Source organism: Danio aesculapii, chromosome 3 (assembly GCF_903798145.1).
Source record: "Danio aesculapii chromosome 3, fDanAes4.1, whole genome shotgun sequence".
Taxonomy (NCBI): domain Eukaryota; kingdom Metazoa; phylum Chordata; class Actinopteri; order Cypriniformes; family Danionidae; genus Danio; species Danio aesculapii.
In genome coordinates, this window is record NC_079437.1 from 10,894,461 (window position 1) to 10,920,045 (window position 25,585).

The 25,585-nt window shown below is 36.1% G+C and overlaps 2 protein-coding genes across 2 annotated transcripts; both read left to right on the plus strand.

Moving 5' to 3' along the window:
• Positions 1-1,494: 1,494 nt before the first annotated feature.
• On the plus strand, positions 1,495-13,959 carry LOC130217292 (Fc receptor-like protein 5). Its single transcript, XM_056449375.1, has 16 exons — positions 1,495-1,525; positions 1,814-1,849; positions 2,241-2,513; positions 2,590-2,709; positions 3,463-3,645; positions 3,728-3,991; positions 4,197-4,202; positions 4,240-4,479; positions 4,576-4,677; positions 8,587-8,622; positions 8,969-9,241; positions 9,312-9,443; positions 12,864-13,034; positions 13,128-13,391; positions 13,640-13,879; positions 13,952-13,959. The coding sequence occupies exons 1-16, from the start codon at positions 1,495-1,497 to the stop codon at positions 13,957-13,959; spliced, it is 2,379 nt and encodes a 792-aa protein (XP_056305350.1).
• A 2,461-nt stretch (positions 13,960-16,420) lies between these two features.
• LOC130217947 (low affinity immunoglobulin gamma Fc region receptor III-like) lies at positions 16,421-18,836 on the plus strand. Its single transcript, XM_056450092.1, has 6 exons — positions 16,421-16,691; positions 16,762-16,890; positions 17,709-17,879; positions 17,962-18,225; positions 18,370-18,609; positions 18,706-18,836. Exons 1-6 carry the CDS (start codon positions 16,661-16,663, stop codon positions 18,834-18,836), a joined length of 966 nt encoding a protein of 321 aa, XP_056306067.1. The 5' UTR covers positions 16,421-16,660.
• The last annotated feature ends 6,749 nt before the right edge of the window (positions 18,837-25,585 follow it).

Below are 25,585 nucleotides of genomic sequence, written 5' to 3' on the forward strand. Positions count from 1 at the left end.
ATACTGACCACACTTTGATGGTCCTTGCTGATGGCTTCACACGGTTGATGAGGGGTGAGTACTTGGGGGTGAGAAACAAAGAAAGGTGATCTGATTGACCCAAGTGGGGGAGGGGGGTCACAGCGTATGCTTCAGCTATGTTTGTGTAAACTTGGTCTAAAGTTTTGTTTCCCCTTGTGTGGCAGAAAATGTTTTGATGGAATTTGGGGAGCACTGTCTTTAAGTTTGAGTGATTAAAATCCCCCGCAACAATAAAAGCAGCCTCCGGGTGAGCAGTCTGTTTTATGCTGATGGCTGCATGAAGTTCATTCATAGCAAGCTTGGCATCAGCGTCGGGAGGAATATAAGCAGCAGTTATTATGGTGGAGGTGAACTCCCGTGGCAGATAAAACAGTCTACATTTAACCATTAGAAATTCCAGGTTAACAGAGCAATGTCTCCCAACGACGACAGAGTTTGAGCACCAAGCTTTGTTAATATAAATGCATAATCCTCCACCTCTGGTCTTACCGGAGTCATCCGCCGTTCTGTCTGCTCGGAATGTTTGATGCTCCGTTAGCGATATAGCGTTGTCTGGTATCCCGCTGTAAACTAAATCTGATACAAATATAATGCAGAAATATTCTTACACCTTAAATATGCGATAAACTCAAAAGATACATAAAGGTGCATATAAGGGTCTACACTGAATGGGAAATTAATACCAGAAATATTAGAATGTATAATGAGACATATCTAATAACACTGTTAATATAGCATCCAATCATTATAAATATGTACATTTACAAAAACCAATCAATCAATTCCAAAAAAAAAAATCAATACATCAATCAGGTAATCAGACTCCATTTTGTAATAGATTTAAAATGCTATCAGATTGTTTGTTAAAAAATCTGATTGTTATCACGTATACATTACATGATTACATATTAATAACACAACTGCAGTCAATTATTTGATGCACTCAATGTTTTGAAAGCAGTAATACTTTATTTATAGTCAAAAGAGTGTTAAAGAGACCATCAAAATGAAGTGAGATGAAAACAGAAATAACTATACAGTTGTGGTTTGGTTTGGTCTGTTTGAGGTCATTTTACCAGTGAGTGAGAAGCAGAAGTTCAACACTTCATCTGTTTCTGTTTCTTCCATCAGGTTTTTAATACAAATCACACCATTAGATTTAAGAGCCATAAAACAATGTTTCATTATTCATTAAACTCACTGGGATATTATTTTTAAACTGCCAACATCTGAGAAATTAAATTTTATAACATTTGACCCTTAAACATTTCTGTACAAACATGGATTTTGGTCAGTTTAACATGATCTGAAAACAAGATTTTAAAGGTTATTAAAAGATCTTCTGTAACACATGAGGTACATTTGTGAGTCTTTAATGTGTTGTGATGTTTGTAGAGATCAGACTGCAGGTTTCAGGAAGTCTTGAGTCTTTAACACAGTCTGTCTTCAAGTGTCTGTCATTATTCAGTCAGTATGGAGCTCAGTCATCTTCCTCTTGTGCTCTGTGAGTATTATTTTCTCTGGATGATTTTTTAGTGGATGTTCATTGCTGTAACTCAATAAATAGGATCCAGTAGTGTTTCTGTTTTTATTTTTTATGCTGCTCTGAGTTTACAAGCCATCTCTAGTCCATGATAAATGTCAAAGATGAGCCGGAAGTGTGCAGTCAGTGCTGTTTATGAAGGAGCCGTGAATATATCACTATGATATTTGTTTTTTCTAAACTGCATTACTTCTTCAGCAGCTAACTCTAGTCTAGATCAAACAGACAAGTTTCTCTTTGTGTTTTTAGTGCTGATTTCAAACATCCACTCTGAAGACACTGAAGGTGAGAGAATTTACTTCATAATTCATAACATATCTGTGACTCTACATGAACTGTGAAAACTATTGAAAATGAGTGTTTTGATGCTTCATGTTGATTTTAAATTGGTCTTTGTGCTCTAGTTAAATGCATTATTTTTGTTTGTTTGTTTATATCTCATTTTCTATTGTGAAATAATTTTGTAAAATAGTTTATTTTCTATCCAAGCTGTTCATTCTCATTGTGTAGGGCACTTAATAAGCGACTATGACTTCAGACTAAAACATTTCTGTATAATCAGATTTAGCTTGTGTGTTTTGCAATAAAAATTGTTCATGCATCATGCACTAAAAACACCATATGATTATATTTAATATATCACATCATTTTATTGTGAATATTTGTCATTATACAGAAAACCCTAAAGCCAACTTGACTATTACTCCTGATCTGCATGTGTTCAGAGGAGAGTCAGTCACTCTCAGATGTGACATTAATGCTGAAGGAGTCTCTAGCTGGCTGTACAGCTGGTATAAAGAAGGCTCAGATTATGCATTCAGTGAATTACAGGAATACACCTTAAGGTCTGTTACTGAGTCTAACGCAGGTAAATACTCCTGTTCTGGCACTGAGAGTAAAGGTTCACGCAGATCACTAATGAGTGATGCAGTTCCACTGACAGTTTCAGGTGAGTTTGATCATCTCTTCATATGCACACAAGATTATCATGTTATTAATGAGGGATTTCTCTATTTCAGACAGAGCCCAGGCAGCTTTAAGTGTTTCTCCACAGAACTGGTTGACTAAAGGAGATTCAGTGACTCTGATCTGTGAGGTTCACGGCTCCTCTACAGGCTGGACATTCAACTGGTACATCATAACTCGTTCAGGTAAGTTATAATGTGCTTCTGTGGAGCGAGAATTGTTACATTATGTTAAATAAATAGATTATAGTCCACAAATAAATCTATGTTTCCACAAAAAATGTACATTCTCAAATAATTGAATGAGTTTCACAAAAATCTTTTATATTAAAATTCATAAAATTTGTGTTGCAAATGACTTGGCAGAGTTGTTTATGATGTAGAACAGAAATGATATTTACATTTGAACATTTACTTATTTTATTTATTTTTCATTATGACTTGAAATGTATGGACAAAATAAGCATTTCAAATCATCAGAGAGTATATAAATGTATAAATAATATATATATATAATTGCTATAAAAATCCCAGTTTTTGGCCTACTCACCTACATGAAGCACACTAAGAATTGCAGGATGTTTTTCCAGAAACGTTGTGTTGACACTTGTTGATACTTTAATTATTAGCACATTTTATTATATTAATTTGTGACTGTAATTGATTTCTGTGCTTCTCCTGCATATATTATTATATTCCATTTTTAAAACTAAATTTGACTGTTTTTGTGGGTCACTTTAGGTTTATTTGTGGATCAGAATCTATTTATTTGAAATACTGCAACATTTTTGCCCCGTCAATTTCATGTGAGAACACCTAATATAATATAACTGCCTTCAAACATCACATAGATTAGCTTCAGTCAATGTCATTCTTTCTGTGTTCAGAAATAACTGATGAGACTGAACATCTGTATATTCTCACTTTACACAGACTACAGTGATCATTATTATTTTTATTATGAACCGCTCTCAGACAGCAGTAGAGGAGCTGGAGGAAAATACACTGTCAGTTCTGTTGCTCTAAAACACACAGGAGTTTATGTGTGTGAAGCAGAGAGAGGAAAACCAGCCTATAAAACAGATATGAGCAACACACAGCCACTGTGGGTCACTGGTGAGTTTACACAGAACTGAAATAATTGGATCATATTTCATATTGAATAAAGTTAAATATTTATAAATTATTGCTGTCTCAGGTGTTTCTCCTCCAGTCTCTCTGGTCATCAGTCCCAGCAGAGCTCAACACTTTATATCTGACTCTCTTTCTCTGAGCTGTGACGACAAGAGTAACTCTACTGGATGGAGAGTCAGAAGATACACAGACAAGGGATGGATGAGTGATTGTTCATCAGAAACAGGATCTACATGTACAGTCAGCCTCACCACATCAGACACTGGAGTTTACTGGTGTCAGTCTGAGTCTGGAGAGAATTATAATCCTGTTAATATCACTGTACACTGTGAGTCTGAGCGTCTGTATTTATTCATTTAAATCAGATTGAGAGCTGAAAGCATTAGACACAGTTGTGAATTGGTCTAGTGAGCAGAAAACACAACAACCACATAATACTGCATAAACTACACGGAAAAACTTAATTGTCACAAAAAAAATCAACCTATTTTAATATAAAGATTGTTATTTAATTTTCTCTTGAATAATTTCAGCACTCTGTTGATGTGTGTGTTGATGTTTGCTGTGTTTGTGTAGCTGGTGTGATTCTGGAGAGTCCTGTTCATCCTGTGACTGAAGGAGATCCTCTGACTCTACACTGTTTATATAAATCTACAACTCCAGCAAAGCTCACAGCTGATTTCTATAAAGATGGATCACTCGTCCAGAGTCAAACCTCAGAGATGATCATCACTACTGTCTCAAAGTCACATGAGGGTTTCTACTACTGCAAACACCCAGAAGGAGAGTCACCCAAGAGCTGGATCTCAGTCAGAGGTGAGAGTCTCTGAAACTTTCAGCTCATTTATTCCTTCATTTGTCCTTGTTCAGATGTAGTGCATGATAAAGTGCTCGTGTGTCTCTTTTTTTCAGCGTCTGGTTCAGATTCTCAGATCTCTGTCTTCAACATACTCAGTTCTGGTCTGGCATCTTTTCCATATCTGCTAGTGACAGTCGTGCTGATTGTCAAATGCTGTAGAATGAGAGGAAACACGACTGAATGATTTATTATTAGTCACTGTTATCAGTATTGGGTGCTGTGAGTTACTCAAAACCATTCATTACCGTAACCAAATTACACTGAAAAAATAAAGGGGTTGCTGTTAATTTTTAATGTAATGAATATACAGTTACTCATAATGTACTTACTGTATATAAATTCAACAGTTCTGTATTAATCAGACAGTTATAATGAGAGTAAATCTTTATTTGTGAAGATCTTTTGCATTCTGTTTGTTTCAGTTAAAGACGTATAAATTTATCAGACAATTGCTCAAACTCAATGAACAATGTATTTAGAAGGAAATTAACTGGCTGATTTATTAACATGACTGTATACAGATTAAATAATACATTATTTAACTTTTTTTAAGTAAAACATATTTTTTTAGTAAATTTGATGTTTGTTATTCAGATATTTTGCAGAGTAATTCTGTTTAAGAAGATTGTGTGTTATTGTTGTAAAAAAGTAAATGATTGAAAAAGAGGAGAACCCAGTCCAGGAGACTTGAAACAAGCAGAATTCCTTTATTGAGACGTGTTGGTTAATCTGCAGTCACACAGCGTCATCAAGAAGTCCATGTGTCTACAGGAGCCTACTGGAGATCTGCTGTCTGCGAGTTTTATCACAAGTCTGATTTAAGACAAAGATCTCCTGTCTATATTGTCTTAGGAGGAGGAGAGATGGCTTAACAAAGCATGCAAATTCAGTATTGGATTCAGCATGATAACCTGCATATAGGTGTTAGAAACCGGCCCAGCTACTGACCACACAAGTTAATCAACAAAAGGGTTTCTGTAGCATGTAAGCATCACCCAAAGACAAAGGCAGAGTCGTTAGCATTTGCATTACTCTGGCTTAGCCTGTAGTCAGAAAGACAAAGGTAAATGGCTGGGCTGTTAATAAAATTATGTAATACAAAAACCAAAGAATATAACTTTTCAGTTATATGTAAATTATTGTTCATTTGAAACTAGATTATATAAATGTATATTCCCACAGTTGTTATGAAAACTGTCTTAATAAAGCTGAAATGCTGCAATGTTCAATGTTTGACTCAAATGTAAAGTTAAAAGCATGTCTTTCTATTATGAGTGCATCCAAATTCATGAGGACTTTCCAGGCATAGTGATTAGAAAAGGAAACAAAATATAACACTGATGATATAACCATTCATTGAATACATTTTAAAGCACTTTAGTTAAACAACACTGACTGCATCATCTATTTATTTATTTACTCAGGAGAATTTTTCTTGAACAATCAAGAGAGAAGAAAACTGCAAAGGTTAGAAGTAACACACTAAATTATAGTAACACACAAATTATTGATATTTTAAACAAATACATAAATACATTCTACATCACCTTCCCCGAAAACCCTGTTTCCTGATATTCAGTAATATAAATGATATTGAAATGAGCATGAATGTACCGCTGTTATCTGACTAGCTGGTGTCCTTTACCTCCTCCCTGATCCCATCAGCTGCTTATGGAGATTATGGTTTGATCACTAGGAAGTAAATCAGTTATTATTGTGAAATTCTGTAAAAAAAATTTTCCATGGAAAACACGCAACTTTAGACTATATTACCTTTATTATCATTTTAAAAATAAAAATAATAAAAAATTATAAAGATTTATATTCAGGCCATCATAAATGTTTTTTCCCCCCTTGAAATTTGGTTGGCAGTTGTAAAAACGCCACCATTAACTATTAGGCTATTACCCGTCATTTCCTTTATTTAGCCTAACTTTTGTTTTCAGGTTACATTTTTATTTTTGGTCCATGAGTTTTCTGATGTATAATTTTACATGAGCAAATAGCAGTATAGCCTGAATTACATCATTTTTAACATTCCACCTTCTTACAGCACATGTGAGAGGTTGATTCGTGGCAAATCCACTTAGCTTACTCACGCACTACATATTTCATTTATAACACTGTAAGCTTGACTTTGTAGGCTGATCATCTTTAAAATCAAAAGGTATTTTTTTAGTGTCCTAACTTGAGACTGCTGCTGCATAATGGGATGCCACCTTTCACACCTGCTATAAATTAAAATATTAATTATAGTGTAGACTAGGCTATATAGTGTGTATTCTGTAGTGTCCAGTTAAACATTTTTATTAGGCTAGGCTACAATATTAACCCCTAACTGAAAAACGAATGTGAAAATGACTGGCAGTTGCCGTCTCTGCTAAAATTAATTTAACAGCAAATTTCTTTTGTGTTTTTTTCCCTTTTCCAGCTCAAGAGAGTTTTATTTAAAGAATTAGTGAACCAAAACATGAAATCAATAAGCCTACTTGTCTTCATATCATCCACTAGTTTAGTTCTCTCTCATCTTAGACTGCACCTGCGTGCACCATCACCTGATGTGGGGACCATATCTCTGGACTATTGCTTTCACAATTTCACAATTTTCATAATTTAATTGCTTTTTCATATTATAAATATCTAAATTGTGTTCTGAAGTTTGGAACGACACGTGTGTTAGTAATTATTGTCAGAAAAAAAAAAATCAGTTATTGGGTAGGCTAATCCTTTATGAAAACTTGGGGGGGGGGGGACAAATTCTTTCTGAAGGGGCAATGCCCCCTTTTGGCCCGCCCATTACGAATATGTAAATTTCTAAAAACCAATCCATCAATTCTAAAACAAACAATCCATGAATCAGTAATCAGATTCCAAATAAAGTTTTAAAATGCACATAATCAGATCGACATCACTTATACAGTACATATTACATGATTACATAATATTCACACAATAATGCAGTACATTATTTGATGCACCCAATGTTTTAAAAATCTAATATTCTATTTATAGTCAAAAGAGTGTGTTAATGAAACCGTAAAACTGAAGTGAGACGAACATGGAAATAAATCTGTAGTTGTAGTTTGATTTGGTTTGAGGTCTTATTCAACTAGTGAGTGAGAAGCAGAAGTTCATCACTTCATCTGTTTCTGTTTCTACCATCATGAATACAGATCACACTATTACATTAAAGAGCCATAAAACAATGTTTCATTATTCATTTAATTCACTATAATATTATTTTTAAACTGCCAACATCTGAGAAATTAAATTTGATATTTAATCCTGAAAACACTTGTGTACAATCATGGCTGTTGTTGGTCAGTTTAACATTATCTGAAAACATGTTATAGGATTATAAAAACATTTTCAAAAGATCCTCTGTAACACATGAGGTAGATTTGTGCATGTTTAATGTGTTGTGATGTTTGTAAAGATCAGACTGCAGGTTTCAGGAAGTCTTGAGTCTTTAACACAGTCTGTTTCTTCAAGCGTCTGTCATTATTCAGTCAGTATGGAGCTCAGTCATCTTCCTCTTGTGCTCTGTGAGTATTATTTTCTCTGGATGCTTTTCAGTGGATTTTAATGCTGTTATATTTGATATCAGATCATGTCTGTTTTTTTTCTGTCATGATGCTCTCAGAGTTTAAAATCTAATATCTACTTTATGATGAAAGATCAGCCAGAAGTGAGCTGTTAGTGCTGTTTATGAAGAAGTCAATGTATCATTACATTTGTTTTTTACTCATTTATTTATTTATTTAGGGACAATGTACAACATAACATGTTGTGCCAGAGTTAGCTATAAAGATAATTTACATCTGTAGTCCCTGGGCAGGAAGTTGTAACTAAATTAACAGTAAAAAAATAATGCAATACACTTACAGTTCAATACATCATTGTCAATAAAATGAAATCAAATCAGTGGCTGCATATCTGATTTTGTTTAAGCCAAATTTTAAGATTGTCTACAAACTGCATTAATTTTTAGCTCTAGTCTAGATCAAACAGCCCAAATCATGAAAAAAAATATGTCTAATGCAAAATACACTTTGTGCTTTTAGTGCTGATTTCAAACATTCACTCTGAGGACACTGAAGGTGAGTGAATTTACTTCACATAACTCTTAACATATCTGTGAATCTACATGAACTGTGAAAACTAGCATTCAAAAGGATTGTTATGATGCTTCATGTTGATATGATCTCAATTTCAACTGTGAAATAATTCTGTAAAATAATTTTTATCTTCTATCCAAGCTGTTCATCCACATAATTGTGTAAGGCACTTAATAATTTAGCTTCCGACTAAAACACGTCAATGTTCAATCAGATTTAGCTTCTGTGTTTTGCAAACAAAACTGTTCAAACCTCATGCACTAAAAACAGCATATGATTATATTTATTACATCACATCATTTTATTGTAAATATCTGTCATTATACAGAAAATCCTAAAGCCAGTGTGAGGATTACTCCAGATCTGCATGTGTTCAGAGGAGAGTCAGTCACTCTCAGATGTGACATTAATGCTGATGGAGTCTCTAGCTGGCGGTACAGCTGGTATAAAGAAGGCTCAGCAGGTGTATTCGGATATTTACGGGAATATATATTAAAGGTTGTTACTAAGTCTAACACAGGTAAATACTCCTGTATTGGCACTGAGAGTAAAGGTTCACGCAGATCACTAATGAGTGATGCAGTTCCACTGACAGTATCAGGTGAGTTTGATCATCTCTTCATATGCACACAAGTTTATCATGTTATTAATGAGGGATTTCTCTATTTCAGACAGAGCCCAGATAGCTTTAAGTGTTTCTCCACAGAACTGGTTGACTGAAGGAGATTCAGTGACTCTGATCTGTGAGGTTCACGGCTCCTTCACAGGCTGGACATTCAGCTGGTACATGCTAACTCAGTCAGGTAAGTTATAATGTGCTGTAACACTTTACAATATATGAATAATGATGTAATAATATGTCATCTAAACATTACTTTATTATAAACTAATTATCAGTTAATATATGTGCTAATTGTGGGGAGGGGATGGAGATGAGAGTTATACTATATTTGAGTTTACTCAGGGAAGTGACTCAATTAGAAAAGGCACGTTGGTTCGTTTCCCTTCAAAAGACAAAGAAGAGACGTGGGTAATTACAAAAGTACAAAAATGTTTATTTCAATAAAATGTAAAGGTTTTTAAAAACACATCAGAAAAACTCCAGCTTCAAACCAATCAGGAAAACAATTAGAAAAACAACTAAATCAAAATAACAACAGGACTGAGGTTCCCACTGACTGGATACAAGTAGACTGACTTTCCCCCGGCTCAGGCTCACACCACAGTGCACTCGAATCACACTATCAAGCACTCAGTGTTCCACAGCACACGGTAAAGAAGCACCACCACCAGTTTGGAAAAGACCAGTCATCACAGGGAAAGGCCTCAGTTTCTGAAATAAATCAAAATTAAACTAATAACTGAAAATAAGAAATGCACAATAAGTACAATCCAACAACAACACGTGTGTCAATCAGGTGAACAATGAAATTTCTATAATTAAGTTGACACCTACAGCTTGGACTCACAGCATCTCACATACAAACACACTCTGGATGCAGACACCAACATAATTGACGAAAATAATAATGATGATGATGATGATATTAAACCCACAAAACGAAGATCTAAATAACTTAAACAAAAGGAATGCTCTGCATAAATTTAATACAAAGAGAAAAACCAAACTGAAAATAATATTCACCAAACGCAAAACAAAAGCAGAGCACAACTAACACAAATCAATACATCTCAAAAAACAAGCAAACAAATAAAGCGGAGCACAAAGCAGTACAGTACTAATTAAAAGCGAAGTCCCCTTTAAGCAACAATGGTGATGGAGTCTGCGCACTGGGGTTAGCAGTGGCAGCGTGGTAAAAACAGTGGTGGCAAAAGCCCAGACAACCTCTGATAAAAACAACCCAGGCTCATTCCGAGAACGTAGTCCCGGGGACGTTTCTGGAGACCGCGAAATACGTCCCGGGAGGTACGTATTTGTGCAGTTTTTGTTTTCGCGAGTCCGCAAGAGGCCGCTGTGCACGCTTTTTCCCGCGCCGTTCTCGCGTAAACCCGCTAGAGGCCGCTGTCGAACGACCTTCCGCTCGTCTGCCTGTCTTCATGACGGAATGATTGACCGTGCGACCGGCCAATCGGCTGACCCACCCTCCTCCGTCCCCAAACCCAACCAACGACGGTTCACAAAAGCCGTCCAGAAAAAGAAAAGCCCTCGTCCGGTTTTTACCACGTTTTCGGATTTTGACCACATTCTCACCCTGTGACGAACTTGTTCGCTTCATTTTTTGGATTTTGTTTTTGTTTTCTTACCTGATTCCTGGAACCGCTCTTCCCCGGACTCGAACCCGGTCGTCGTCGTCGTCGTGGTCAGCCCCTCTCTGCCCCGAAGGGAACGTCGTCACACCGCCCCGCAGCGTTCGCTTAAATAAATGAAATGCAGCCGTACTTACCCCCGGCTATGTATTTCGCGGTCTCCAGAAACGTCCCCGGGACTACGTTCTCAGAATGAGCCTGGGTTGGATAAAAACAACTGCTGCGAGGCATTTTCCCTTGTTGTCAGACAGCATCTTGTGCTGTTTAAAAGACGCATCGTCATCGCTAAAATCAACATTTTCTCTTTCTTTCAAATATATAACCAGCCCAAACAGTTGTAATTCACCAAAATATTTGACACTCACACACACGTAGCCTACAGTACTGTCCCACTGACACACTGATTGAATAAGTGTCACAAAGTGAAAATAACTGAAGTTTATTTATAAAGCTACTATTCCTAAGCTACTATAAATACCATAAGTTCCATTATACCTCATGAGCTGTTAATGTATAACTATGTCATGACTTTACTTGGAGGGGCACATCATCATTAACTCATCCTTATGCCACGTCTGCTGTAGTGCCATCTTGTGGTCTTCTAGACACTAGTTGTGTTTTGGTTTTTGTTCCTGTTTTGTGGTTCACGTGATCACTAATAGTTTCCAGCTGTCTGTCATTGTCTAATTAGTGTTGTCTTTTATAAGCTTTGTTATGTTGTGCTTAGTTTGCCTTTGGATTTTTGCTGTATGCTTGTGCACTCTGTTCACACGATTCTGTTTTGTCTGGCTCTTATATGGTCCTAGTCTGCTCACTGACTCATCGTTTTGGTTTGTTTGTTGTTCACTTTATTTATTGTTTTGTACTTTTGGTCTCTGTTGGATTTTTGTACCTGGCCTGTCCCCTTATTTCTTATTAAAACTTCAATTGCTGCTCTTGGATATATCTTGTATTTTTGTAAGCCCACCGTGACACCTTAACTACTCATGAACTCCTGTGTTTAAACTGTTAATGTTGCCAGAAGACTTTCTTCTATTGTTATTCAGTGTAAATTGAATGAGTAGATAAAAATGGGTTAATGATGATATAATATAATTATGTATAATGTATACTATATAATGATGATATAATATAATTATGTATAATGTATAGTATATAATGATGATATAATATAATTATGTATAATGTATACTATATAATGATGATATAATATAATTATGTATAATGTATACTATATAATGATGATATAATTATATATAATGTATACTATATAATGATGATATATATAATTATACATTAATATAGCATTAGTTCATGATGGTTAAATTAAACATAAATAATGTGGTAATTAACACTTTAATTAACAAACAATCATGTATTAACAAGTAATTAAGGTAGCCATTCATCACACATGAACTCATGGGACTCTTGTTGTAGGTAAAGTTATATCATGATTAGCGCATGCATTGACTCATCATTAGTTTATAATATAGTAATGTTTAGTTTACATTATTCATGTACTGCTATTGTAAAGTGTTGCTTTATGTGCGTCTATGGAGCAAGAATTGTTGTATTGTTTCTAATAAATATATCATGATTCACAAATAAATCTAAAGTCAATCTTCAAAGTTAAAATCGATTATATTCACAAATAATGATGGCAAAGTTGTGTTTGTGATGTAAAAACATATTTGTGGATTTTTTTAATTAGCTTTTATGCAACTCCTGCATGCATTTGTGGATCTTTTGTCATTATTTGTGAATTTATTTTATTTTTATGGATCTCTTTAGATTTATTTGAAATAATGCAACAATTCTGCTCCTGTAATTTTTCATCTGATAAACCAGTTTTATTTAAAATATATTATTGAGATTAAGAGTATTGAACCAGTTATTTTTGTGTATAGAGAAATAGTTGATTATAATGAAAATCTGTATATTTTCACTTTACACAGACAACAGAGGTAATTATCAGCTGCTTTCAGACAGCAGTAGAGGAGCTGGAGGAAAATACACTGTCAGTTCTGTTGCTCTAAAACACACAGGAGTTTATTTCTGCAGGGCAGAGAGAGGAAAACCAGCCTATGCTACAAATTTTAGCAACAAACAGCCACTGTGGGTCACTGGTGAGTTTACGCAGTACTGATATGACTGGATCATATTTCATGAAGAAGGAAAAAATGTTAAATATTTGTAAATTACTGTTGTACCTGTCTCAGGTGTTTCTCCTCCAGTCTCTCTGGTCATCAGACCCAGCAGAGTTCAACACTTTACATCTGACTCTCTTTCTCTGAGCTGTGAAGACAAGAGTAACTCTACTAGATGGAGAGTCAGAAGATACAGACACAGCAGGTGGATGAGTGATTGTTCATCACAAACAGGATCTACATGTACAATCAGCCTCACCACATCAGACACTGGAGTTTACTGGTGTCAGTCTGACTCTAGAAAGAACTATAATCCTGTTAATATCACTGTACACTGTGAGTCTGTATTCATGCTTTTAAAACAGATTGAGTTGATGAGAGCAGAAAGCATTAGACACAGTTGTAAACTGATCTAGTGAACTGAAAACATAACCACATAATACCACTCAAATTATACTGAAAGTAATTAGTAGTGTTTAAAACACTTGTCTATAAAAATTAATCACGTTTTAATATACAGCATTTGTATTTATAACATCAGCACTCTGTTGATGTGTGTGTTGATGTTTGCTGTGTTTGTGTAGCTGGTGTGATTCTGGAGAGTCCTGTTCATCCTGTGACTGAAGGAGATACTCTGACTCTACACTGTTTATATAAATCTACAACTCCAGCAAATCTCACAGCTGATTTCTATAAAGATGGATCACTCGTCCAGAGTCAAACCTCAGAGATGATCATCACTGCTGTCTTAAAGTCACATGAGGGTTTCTACTACTGCAAACGCCCAGAAGGAGAGTCACCCAAGAGCTGGATCTCAGTCAGAGGTGAGAGTATAAGTCAAAGAGTTTATATTATGGCTAATGCTATATTCTCATATTCTACTCAGTGTTTATTAGAGGTGTGAACTTACACTGGTCTCACGGCTTGGTTTGGTTACGATTATAATGCCATCGATTGAGTTCAATTCGATATCTCAGTGCATCACAGTGCAATTACGATGCTTTCCATATACATAATTAGATTTCTTCTTCACAACACAACAAAAAACTGTATTAAACTCTATAAATATATTAATATTTATAGATAATTTGTAATATAATTTTGTCCTTTAATACAAGCTGTCAGATATATGAACTGTACCTTTAATTTCATCTGCTCAAAGAAAACACTCTTCGAATGTTTTAAACAAAGCTCCAATACATGCACAGAACAACATGAGCATTTATAGCAAATAAACTAATGGAAATATTATCCCGCTTGCTATTGTATCGCTGTTAAGCAAGTGTTTACACACCTATAATTGGTCATTGTCTTCACCAGCTCAACAGAAAGGGCAGCGCTTGGCTTTAAAAATGAAAGCGCTGTTCACCAATGAGGGAAGAACAGCCGCGGTTACAGTCTATACGCGCATAATACACGGTTATCACAGGTAATCCATAATAGACGAAGTGGAGAAAACTCAAACCTCAGGCACGCTCATGTCTGGATCCACAAGTATCGCTTTAACAGCCAAGAGGAGACGAAAAGTTACCTCACTGTCCAAAGTGTGTGTGTGTGAGAGACAGAGAGGCAGAGATGGAGTTTTACAGCATTTCTCCCTAGTAGTGAAATAGCGGCTCGTTCTGTACCGGTTCCTCACTGAGTGTCAGTTAAATACTTTCCAGCAAACTCACAAGCAGTGAATTGTGCACAATTATGTGCTTTTTAAGTAGAGTGTTTTATTTACTCACCCTCGCCTCCTTCGCCATAGTATTCTACTGCGACATCGCGCATAGGAGATAAATGACGTCAGAAAGCCATAACCGGTTATGATCTATTACTGAACCGATATTGAATTGTCCCCATCTGCATCACGGTGCACCGAAGAAACAATTATTTTTGACACCCCTAGTGTTCATTGTTTGTAATGAGTTTTTGTTTGTGTTTTAGTGCTGAGTTTAAACACCCACTCTGAACACAATGAAGGTGAGTGGATTTGCTTCCGATAAGTCCCATGTTGGGTGTTGTTTTTCTTGATTTTTAGAAATGCGCAAGTAATAGCAAATGATCCAAATCATGTTTTATTTCTAGTGTATGAAGTACAGTCATCAAGAAAGTGTTACAAAGTTTCTTAATGTTAAAGTAACTGTTACAAGAAGGTATTTAACCCAGTATCTACTAGCATTTTAACTCGTAAACTACTGTGATGTCAATGTTGGTATTTGCTACATGCCATGTATATATGTATGTATATATATATATATATATATATATATATATATATATATATATATATATATATATATATATATATATATATGTATGTATATATATATATATGTATATCTATATCTATATCTATATATATATATATATATATATATATATATATATATATATATATATATATATATATGTATGTATATATATATATATATATGTATATGTTTATAACAGTTTAAATATATATAGATTTATAAAGAAAAAATATTATCAGACATACTGTGAAAATTTCCTTGCTCTGTTGAACATATATATATATATACACACACACACACACACACACACACTTGAAGTCAGAATTATTAGCCCCCCCCTTTGAATTTTTGTTTTTCTTTTTTAAATATTTCCCAAATGATGTTGAACAGAGCAAGGAAATTTTCACAGTATGTCTGATAATATTTTTTTCGTCTGGAGAAACTCTTATTTGTTTTATTTTGGCTAGGATAGTAGTTTTAAATTTTTTAAAACCATTTTAAGGTCAATATTATTAGCCCCTTTAAGCTATATTTTTTTCAATAGTCTACAGAACAAACCATCATTATACAATAACTTGCCTAATTACCCTAACCAGCACAGTTATCCTAATTAACCTAGTTAAGCCTTTAAATGTCACTTTAAGCTGTATAGAAGTGTCTTGAAAAATATATAGTCAAATATTATTTACTGTCATCATGGCAAAGATAAAATAAATCAGTTATTAGAAATGAGTTATTAAAATTATTATGTTTAGAAATGTGTTGAAAAAAATGTATCTCCGTTAAACAGAAATTGGGGAAAAAAAATAAACAGGGGGGCTAATAATTCTGACTTCAACTGTATATATATATATATACACACACACACACACACACAAAAAAGTGTATTTAGTTTTATTTTCTAACCACACTGGTTCATACAAATGATTTTGTATAAATGACCATGACTTCAGTCTATAAAAATAGATCAATAAAAATAATGGATAAATAAACTTCTCTAAAACATGAACACAGATTTAGCTTGTTTCTTTTGCAATCACAGCTGCTCAGACCTCATAGACTACATAAGCAAACATTGATTATATTTATCAGCTTATTTTAATGGTGAACTGTTGCTGTTATACAGAAAATCCTAAAGCCAGTGTGAGGATTACTCCTGATCTGCATGTGTTCAGAGGAGAGTCAGTCACTCTCAGATGTGATATTAATGCTGAAGGAGTCTCTAGCTGGCGGTACAGCTGGTATAAAGAAGGCTCAGCAGGTGTATTAAGTTTTTTAAAGCAATACACATTACTGTCTGTTACTGAGTCTGACGCAGGTAAATACTCCTGTATTGGCACTGAGAGTAAAGGTTCACGCAGATCACAAATGAGTGATGCAGTTCCACTGACAGTATCAGGTGAGTTTGATCATCTCTTCATATGCACACAAGATTATCATGTTATTAATGAGAGATTTCTCTATTTCAGACAGAGCCCAGACAGCTTTAAATGTTTCTCCACAGAACTGGTTGACTGAAGGAGATTCAGCTACTCTGATCTGTGAGGTTTACGGCTCTACAGGCTGGACATTCAGCTGGTACATCATAACTCCTTCAGGTAAGTTAAAGGGATAGTTCACCCAAAACTGAAAATTCCTTCATCATTTACTCATCTTTTACTTGTTCCAAACTTGTTTGATTTTGTTTCTTCTGTTGAACACAAAATATGATGTTTTGGAGAAATCTGGAAACCTGTAACCATTGACTATCATAGTGTTTGTTTTTCCTACTATGCCAATGGTTACAGGTTTAAGCTTTTTCAAAATCGCTAATTTTGTGTTTAACAGAATACAAGAAGAAACTCATAAAGGTTTGGAATCACCTGAGAGTAAATAGTGAGTACATTTTTAGTTTGGGGTGAATTGTTCCATTTAAAATATGTTTCTATGTAGATTGTTGCATTATTTAAAATAAACTGATTATGATCCACAAATAAATATAAAGAGATTCACAAAGATAGTATATTCACAAAGAAATTAAATGAAATTTGCTTAAATTTAAATATTCACAAACATGTTTTTTCTACAACAAACCATCCACAACTGAACAGGAAGCAATTCACAAATGAATGAAGGTGAGTGGAGTTAAAAAGCACACACAAATATCAGTGAACTAACCCTGAAATATAACCTGATCCAGAGCAGGTTATGCTGATATGCCCTGAAAGTTACCTTGGATTTTGGAACCAAATGCTGAGTTTAACTGCTAACATATCCATAACTTTAGATGGGTATGTCACATAACCAGCTTTTGGGAATGCCCTCCTAAACAAATCTGACTAGATTACATACAAAGACGTTTTTAAATATAGAATATAGTATTGTATACAGAAATAGCTGATTACAGTGAACATCTGTATATTCTCACTCTTCACAGGTAAGGGTTACATTTATGAACCGCTCTCAGACAGCAGTAGAGGAGCTGGAGGAAAATACACTGTCAGTTCTGTTGCTCTAAAACACACAGGAGTTTATATGTGTGAAGCAGAGAGAGGAAAACCGAACTTTAAAACAGATATGAGCAACACACAGCCACTGTGGGTCACTGGTGAGTTTACACTGAACTGAAATGATTGGATCATATTTCATATTGAATAAAGTTACATATTTATAAATTATTGCTGTCTCAGGTGTTTCTCCTCCAGTCTCTCTGGTCATCAGTCCCAGCAGAGCTCAACACTTTACATCTGACTCTCTTTCTCTGAGCTGTGAAGACAAGAGTAACTCTACTGGATGGGGAGTCAGAAGATATGGAGACAGCTGGCTGATCAACGATTGTTCATCACAAACAGAATCTACATGTACAATCAGCCTCACCACATCAGACACTGGAGTTTACTGGTGTCAGTCTGAGTCTGGAGAGAATTATAATCCTGTTAATATCACTGTACACTGTGAGTCTGAGTGTCTGTATTTATTCATTTTATTCTTAATGTACAATCATTAGATAAAACAGATTGACTTGATGAGAACAGAAAGCATTAAACAAAGTTGTGAATCTGTTGATATGTGTGTTGATGTTTGCTGTGTTCGTGTAGCTGGTGTGATTCTGGAGAGTCCTGTTCATCCTGTGACTGAAGGAGATACTCTGACTCTACACTGTTTATATAAATCTACAACTCCAGCAAAGCTCAGAGCTGATTTCTATAAAGATGGATCACTCGTCCAGAGTCAAACCTCAGAGATGATCATCACTGCTGTCTCAAAGTCGCATGAGGGTTTCTACTACTGTAAACGCCCAGAAGGAGAGTCACCCAAGAGCTGGATCTCAGTCAGAGGTGAGAGTCTCTGAAACTGTCAGCTCATTTATTTCTTCATTTGTCCTTGTTCAGATGTAGCGCATGATAAAGTGCTCGTGTGTCTCTCTTTTTCAGCGTCTGGTTCAGAATCTCAGATCTCTGTCTTCAATATACTCAGTTCTGGTCTGGCAGCTTGTCTATATCTGCTAGTGACAGTCGTGCTGATTGTCAAATGCTGTAGAATGAGAGGAAACACGACTGAATGATCTATTATTAGTATTGGGTGCAGTGAGTTACTCTGTGATTTGTTACTGTAATCAGGGCTTACTTTGTGCCGGAACACGCCGGATCCTGATTGTACCAACCGCCCTCCTCTCCCATCTGCTGTTCACTTTTACTTTCTTTCACAACTCCCCAACCCTCTTCACTTTCGTCCACAACAAGCCCCCCACTCTTCAATTTCGTACTTCGTCCACGATGGGTTTTAAAGTTTAATCATTGAAGTATTTTTTAAGAAGTTTAAAACAGCTGGCATAGAGAGATAACGACTTATATGTTAGCATGTTTCTAGTATGGATTAGTATATTGCTATGATAGGCCTTTGTTGTTAGTGTGTCCAATGTAAAGTCAATTGTAGTTTTTTTTTTTTTTTTACAATGGAAGTCTATGGGACAGTTGCTATGGTGCCGTCGGTGATTGCTAGCGTGTGGCTAGTAAGTTGAAAGGTCATCAGTGATTGGCAGATTGGTATTCTGAGCTAAATGAGGTCTGAAGTCTGTATGATAGTCTGGCGCAAAGTTATAAGGTCACAAAGTTTGGTCCAATGGTAAGTCAATGTGACGTTTCCAAATTTCTCTGGGTCAGTTTTTGGAATCAGTTGAAAAAAGAAATAGCAACTCGAGTCAGAGAAGTTTGGAATTAGCTTGTTTTTTGTAGCTTGAACAGTTTAGGAGGAGATGCATATAGAAATTAATCTCAGAAGAAAAGAAGAAGTTGTTTATGTAGCATAACAGTATGTTGGCTTTCTCAAGCCACCATAATAAAGGGGTTGCTGTTAATTTTTAATGTAATGAATATACAGTTGCTCATAATGTACATACTGTATATAAATTCAACAGTTCTGTATTAATCAGACAGTTATAATGAGAGTAAATCTTTATTTGTGAAGATCTTTTGCATTCTGTTTGTTTCAGGTAAAGACGTATAAACTTATCAGACAATTGCACAAACTCAATGAACAATGTATTTAGAAGGAGATTATCTGATTGACTTGTTAACATGACTGTAAACAGATTAAATATACAGTACATTCATTTTTTCTTAAGTAAAACATTTCTATTCAGTAAATTTGTTGTTTGTTATTCAGATGTTTTGCAGAGTAATTCTGTTTAAGATTATGTTTGTTATGAAAATTGTCTTAAAGCTGAAATGCTACAATGTTCAATGTTTGACTCAAATGTAAAGAAGGTAAAAACATGCCTTTCCATTATGAGTGCAGCAAGATTTATGAGGACTTTATAAGTCAGTTAATTAACCTAACTTCCAGGCATAGTGATTAGAAAGGTAATTAATATACAACACTGATGATGTACCTGTTAATTCATTAAATTTAAGTATTTTACCAACACTGATTGTATTGTTTATTCATTCTTTCATTTTTTTATATTCTCCCTTTTTTTCTTGAACAATCGAGCGAGAAGATTAACTCTAGAAAACTGCAAAGTTTATAAGTAACACACACTAAATTATAGTAACACACAAATTATTCATGTTTTAAAGAAATACATTCTACAACACCCTCATCACCTTCCCTGAAAACCCTGTTTCCTGATATTCAACAATATAAATGATACTGGAATTAGCAAGAATGTCCCGCTGTTATATGACTAGCTGGTGTCCTTTATCTCCTCTCTGAGCCCATCAGCTGCTCTTTATGGAGATTATAGTTTGGATCACTAATCATTTTAAGGCTCTGCTTCACAGAGTTAAAGAAAATATCCTGAACAACTTTAGAAATTATACCTGCCATTGAATTGACCTATTATTGTCTATGTAACGCTTTATTTCCCTATGACACAAATTACTCAGGTGGACACAGAGAACTGCGTTATCCGTTGTTTATTCTGTAACAGAAATATATCCTTTGTTAACAGTATGCATTTAAACATGTATCACCTCTCTGCATTCAGCAACCATCTCTGCTGGAGGCCCAAATGACCACTCGAGAGTGTGTCCACATAAAGTCATCTTAATAAATCATTATTCATATACAAAAGTTCAACATACCTGTAATAGAAATATATCCTCTGGCAACAGTATGCATTAACATGCATCTAAAAAAAAAAAAAAAAAAAAAAAAGTAAGAATTCACCCCTGCTCGTATTAATGTCATCATTCCAGCTACACACATCATGAGCAAATTAAACCACACGAAGTTAGTCACACACAGCAATCACTCGATACAAAACATCATTTAATGTTCATATTAGGGTTGTATGTGATATTAAAATGTGTGTTACAATACAGAATTCATCACATTTTGCTGGAGCACATTTTACCTACCGCCTCTCTGCATTCAGCAACCATCTCTGCTGGAGGCGGGGCTTTGCAGGTGAAAGGTGAAAGAACCAATTATATACGGTTGCCACAAGAGGTCGCCCAACAACCATAAAGTAAACAATATAACAATTTTTGGTGAAAGACAATTAAACATTCTTTTAATCCTGTTACATCTACACTAGATATTTTACCTGCTTTATCTTTAATTACTGGCACTAAGAGCTCTGAGAAGATAACACACCATGTATTAAATGTGGAAGAATGGGTTTTAACCACAGCGGTTTGAACTGTAGTTTTGCAGAATGACTAAAAAGTGATCAGCATGATGGTTAAAAACTGTACATTCTTGTCAAACCATGCTTCTGCAATCTTATACCAAAAACGGAAATAAGGGCAGTATTAATAGCTTAAAATGTAGGAGAGCGTTGCTATTATGTGATTGTATTGTATTGAAGCAATTAAGTGTTGACGTTAAATCAAAAGTAATTTGAGATGATTTAATGACAATAATTCTCTATGGTTACAACTGAATTAGTTACAAATAACTGTCTAAAATGATAAAAACATGATAATAACAATTGCACCCATCTTAAATGTAAAAATAAAGTTACCTAGGAAAGAGAGAGACAGGGGGAGTGGAGAGAGAGAGAGACAAAAAGAGTAAGCAGGCATCAAAAAAAAAGCCTGGGAGCAGTAGAGCCAGAAAAGATAGCCTCCAGAGCCAGAGAGAAGCAGAGTAGGAAAAAGCTCAGGGCAGGAAAAGAGCCAGAGCAGCGTTTTACCACCTATTTTGTATCTTTCTTGACCATGTGACTAAAGCCCAAATACTGAGATATTTAAACTGACCAGTCAACATGTGACCACATCGTAAAACCTTCAAAGTCCACACACCAGGCCCTGATCTTATCAGTATCTGCCTTTGGAGTCCGTATGGGCCTTCTTTGGAGAAAACGACATGTTTTGCCATATAAGCAAATGCATATGATAATTTAGACTCTTACAAAACCCCTGGTTACAGTACTCTTACAATACACATCCAGGTAAGAGAGAATAGCCCAGCTCAACCATCTGCCACTGCATGTCACACACTCTGGAAACGGAAGAAACAACCTGTTCAAACACCGGCAACTTTCTCGAAGGAGGTTTGGAGGAACCCGAAGACTCTCTCAGTAGCTTGAGGCTCTGAAAGCAAAAAGGTGTCTTTGCGATGCATGGTGGGCAACTTAATACAAAAGATGATTGTAATTGCTGCCAGCTGTGCACGCCACCAACTCATCGGCATGTCATTGGCCCGTTTTATTACTCTTTCAGATGATTGGCTTCTGACAATATCCCCATAGTGGAAGTTTCCTCATAGCATTTCCATCCCCCCCTTGGAGAACAAGGGTTACGTAGTAACTGTTTCGTTTCTTGTCTTTATTAATCTATCCATCTAAATTTATATTACCTAAATATAAAGATTCACAATTGAAAGCAGTTTCCCAGTGATTGGTTGCAGCTGGAAGGGCATGTTTAAAACATATGCTGGATAAGTTGGCGGTTTATTCTGCTGTGGCGACCCGAGATTAATAAAGGGACTAAGCCGAAAAAAAAATTAATGAATTGAAAGCAATTTCTATTTCAAAACTGGCGTCTAAATGTATCTCTTTCCAGTATAAGGTTAATTTCTGGCAATCCCAAAAAACATGATAGTGATTACCTACTTTTCCCCACACATTCTCCAGCAGCTAGTGCTCTTTCCTCTGTATTTTCAGTGATGGCGTGATGAAAAACCTTAGAACACTTTTCCCTCTTCACATGTCTGAGCTGGTACATTTCCATTGAGTTTACAAATATCCCCAATCCTCATCTGAGATTCCTTCCATTTCCCATTTATCTCTAACATATAGCTTATTATCTGGTACAGATTCGCGAAATCCCTTGTATCATTTTGAAATGATCTTATTACATGATTGGGCCTTGCCCACTGATAGAAACACTTTTATTATTCCAGTCTCTGCAACTTTCAATATTTATGGTTTAATATCACAATCCATGGTTTCCACTAAATTCATTCTTCTGTGGTGGGACGCCACACCAAAATTCATCCCGCCACGGCTACATTACAGCTTCTCATTCAAAACATTCAGTCGTTTGTTAAATAGCGGGTGATAATCTCACCAAAAACGTATTAAAAAGTAAGTGAATTATAACAGCGCAAAATTTTCTGTAACCGTAGTAGTGCTGTGCGTTCTTTGTTTAACCCTTTAAGGTGACGTGATGGCTGATTGACTTACTGACAGATGCGTGATGCGTGAGGCTAGCAAACGCGACATGGCTTTCAGTTAAGATGAACACAGTTTCCATCATTATATTTTATTTATAGATAAAGGACAATGGCTCTGCATATAATGACTTTATCTTGCTGGAGTTTATAGCCGTTTCACTTTACTTCAGGACGCATTAATACAGCTCTGTAAGTCTATTGAAGACATTCATAAATATTCCTAGCAAATCTAATAAATGTTGGAGACATCCACGTTACATAAACGCATTAAATCACACTTCAGCAGTGTTTATTTGAGTGCGCAAGAAAATCTGCACTTCAGCAGTGTTTATTTGAGGGTGCGCAAGAAGTTTTGTGCACGAACAGAGGAAATCAGCGCTCGATCAGAGATTGACATGCTTGTAGGCAATTACATGAATGCGATCTCGACTTAATACTGCGCCCACGACAATTGTCAATGAAATAACGGCACATGTAGTGGTAGATCTGTGTACAATGCCCAACAGAGTCTGCCGCCACAGCTGAAAAAAAATCCTAGAGGAAACACTGCAATCAATATAATGTCTTATTTGAAGGTATCTATAGAAGTTACTTTGATTAAACCCATATTTTTCCTTTAGAAATTCAAACATTTGGATTGTACCCTTGTCAAAAAAAAGTGTAATAGTTGGAAATTCCTAACTTGGTCCATATTCAAAATCTCTCTTCTATTTGGTTAGGAATAAAATCAGTATTGAAGGCACGCCATCTTAATATTCTTGATGCATCTTGCAAACCACATATTTTCTTAGTTTGATGCTAGATTTTGAATAGTAATTTAATCTATGGATTTGTTTCTTTATTGATTTTATTTATTAGTTTGCCATCTGCAATTAGGGCAGATAACAGGGATTCCTCCATCATCCCTTTCTCTTTTTAAATCCATTTTGCTGGATATGTAGGACTACTCCAGCAGACTAGACTTAACTGAGCTGTGTAATAGTATTGTTGCTGGCATGGGAGACCTAACCCACCTTTTTCTTTGCTTAATTGCAGTATTGTGTTTTAAATCTTACTCTGGGTTTTTTTTTCCTGCCATAAAAATCCAGATATTAAGTTATTCCATTCGCTAAATTGTTAGTTTGAATTTTTTTATTGGAAGTGTTTAAAATAGATACAATAATTTTGGTAGGATGACCATTCGCTTCTGAATCTACCTTGAATTGAGCTATTTTGCCTAACTCAATTGGCTTAAAGGTTCAATAAATAGGGCAAAGAGAAGGAGAGAAAAGGAGCACCTCTTTCTTGTACCACTCTCTAAATTGAAAGAAATACAGATAAGTCTCTGTTGATTTTGATCCTTGAGGCTTATCATATAATGTCTTCATTATTTCAATAAAAATGTTGTGAAATCCAACTTTTGCTAATACCTTATATAAGAACCTCCATCTCACTGAGTCACAGCATCTAAACTCAATAGGGCAGCTTCTACTTTTTGGTTTGAAATGAAGTTAAAATTAAGTTCTTCTAATGTGTTCTGCTACTTGCCTTTGACAAGTAGCTGCCAGAGCCACTGCTGCCAGTACTGCCAAAGCTGCCGCTGCCAGAGCCACTGCTGCCAGTACTGCCAGAGCTGTCGCTGCCAGAGCTACCAGAGCCGCTGCCAGAGCCACTGCCACCAGTGCTGCTGCCGCCGCCTGAGCTTCCTGAATGGCCTCTACTGCTGCCTGAGCTTCCTGACTGGCTGCCGCCGCTGCCCGAGTGTCCTGAATGGCCGCCGACCGAGTTTCCTGAATTACCCCCACCTGAGCTTCCTGAATGGCTGCCGCCGCATGAGCTTCCCGAATGTCAGGCACCAGATCCCCTTGAGTCCCATGAATGGCCAGAGCAGTCACCTTAGTTCCACAAAAGGGCTGAGCTGCCACCTGAGTGCCATAAAAGAGCTGCAGTCTGAGTTCCACGAATGGCTGCCAAGGCCGCAGGACTTCACAGAGCTGCCAAAGCTGTGTGATCCATCAGGTCCATTTGACCCGCCGATGCCTGCTAAACCTAAGCCCCCAGACATACGCTCCAGGCCCTCCGCAGCTCCACTCTCCAGGCCCTCCGCAGCTCGACGCCCCAGGCCCTCTGCAGCTCCACGCTCCAGGCCCTCTGCAGCTCCACACCCCAGGCCCTCTGCAGCGCCACGCCCCAGGCCCAGTTGGTCAGGAT

Excerpts from the sequence above, each read along its gene's own strand:
- LOC130217292 (XM_056449375.1), top strand. The coding sequence starts at position 1,495 with ATGGAGCTCAGTCATCTTCCTCTTGTGCTCT. Across the intron at positions 8,623-8,968 it reads TCACTCTGAGGACACTGAAG|AAAATCCTAAAGCCAGTGTG; the intron begins GTGAGTGAATTT and ends GTCATTATACAG. Across the intron at positions 13,035-13,127 it reads ACAGCCACTGTGGGTCACTG|GTGTTTCTCCTCCAGTCTCT; the intron begins GTGAGTTTACGC and ends TACCTGTCTCAG.
- LOC130217947 (XM_056450092.1), top strand. The coding sequence starts at position 16,661 with ATGAGTGATGCAGTTCCACTGACAGTATCAG. Across the intron at positions 18,226-18,369 it reads TGTTAATATCACTGTACACT|CTGGTGTGATTCTGGAGAGT; the intron begins GTGAGTCTGAGT and ends GTGTTCGTGTAG. Across the intron at positions 18,610-18,705 it reads GAGCTGGATCTCAGTCAGAG|CGTCTGGTTCAGAATCTCAG; the intron begins GTGAGAGTCTCT and ends TCTCTTTTTCAG.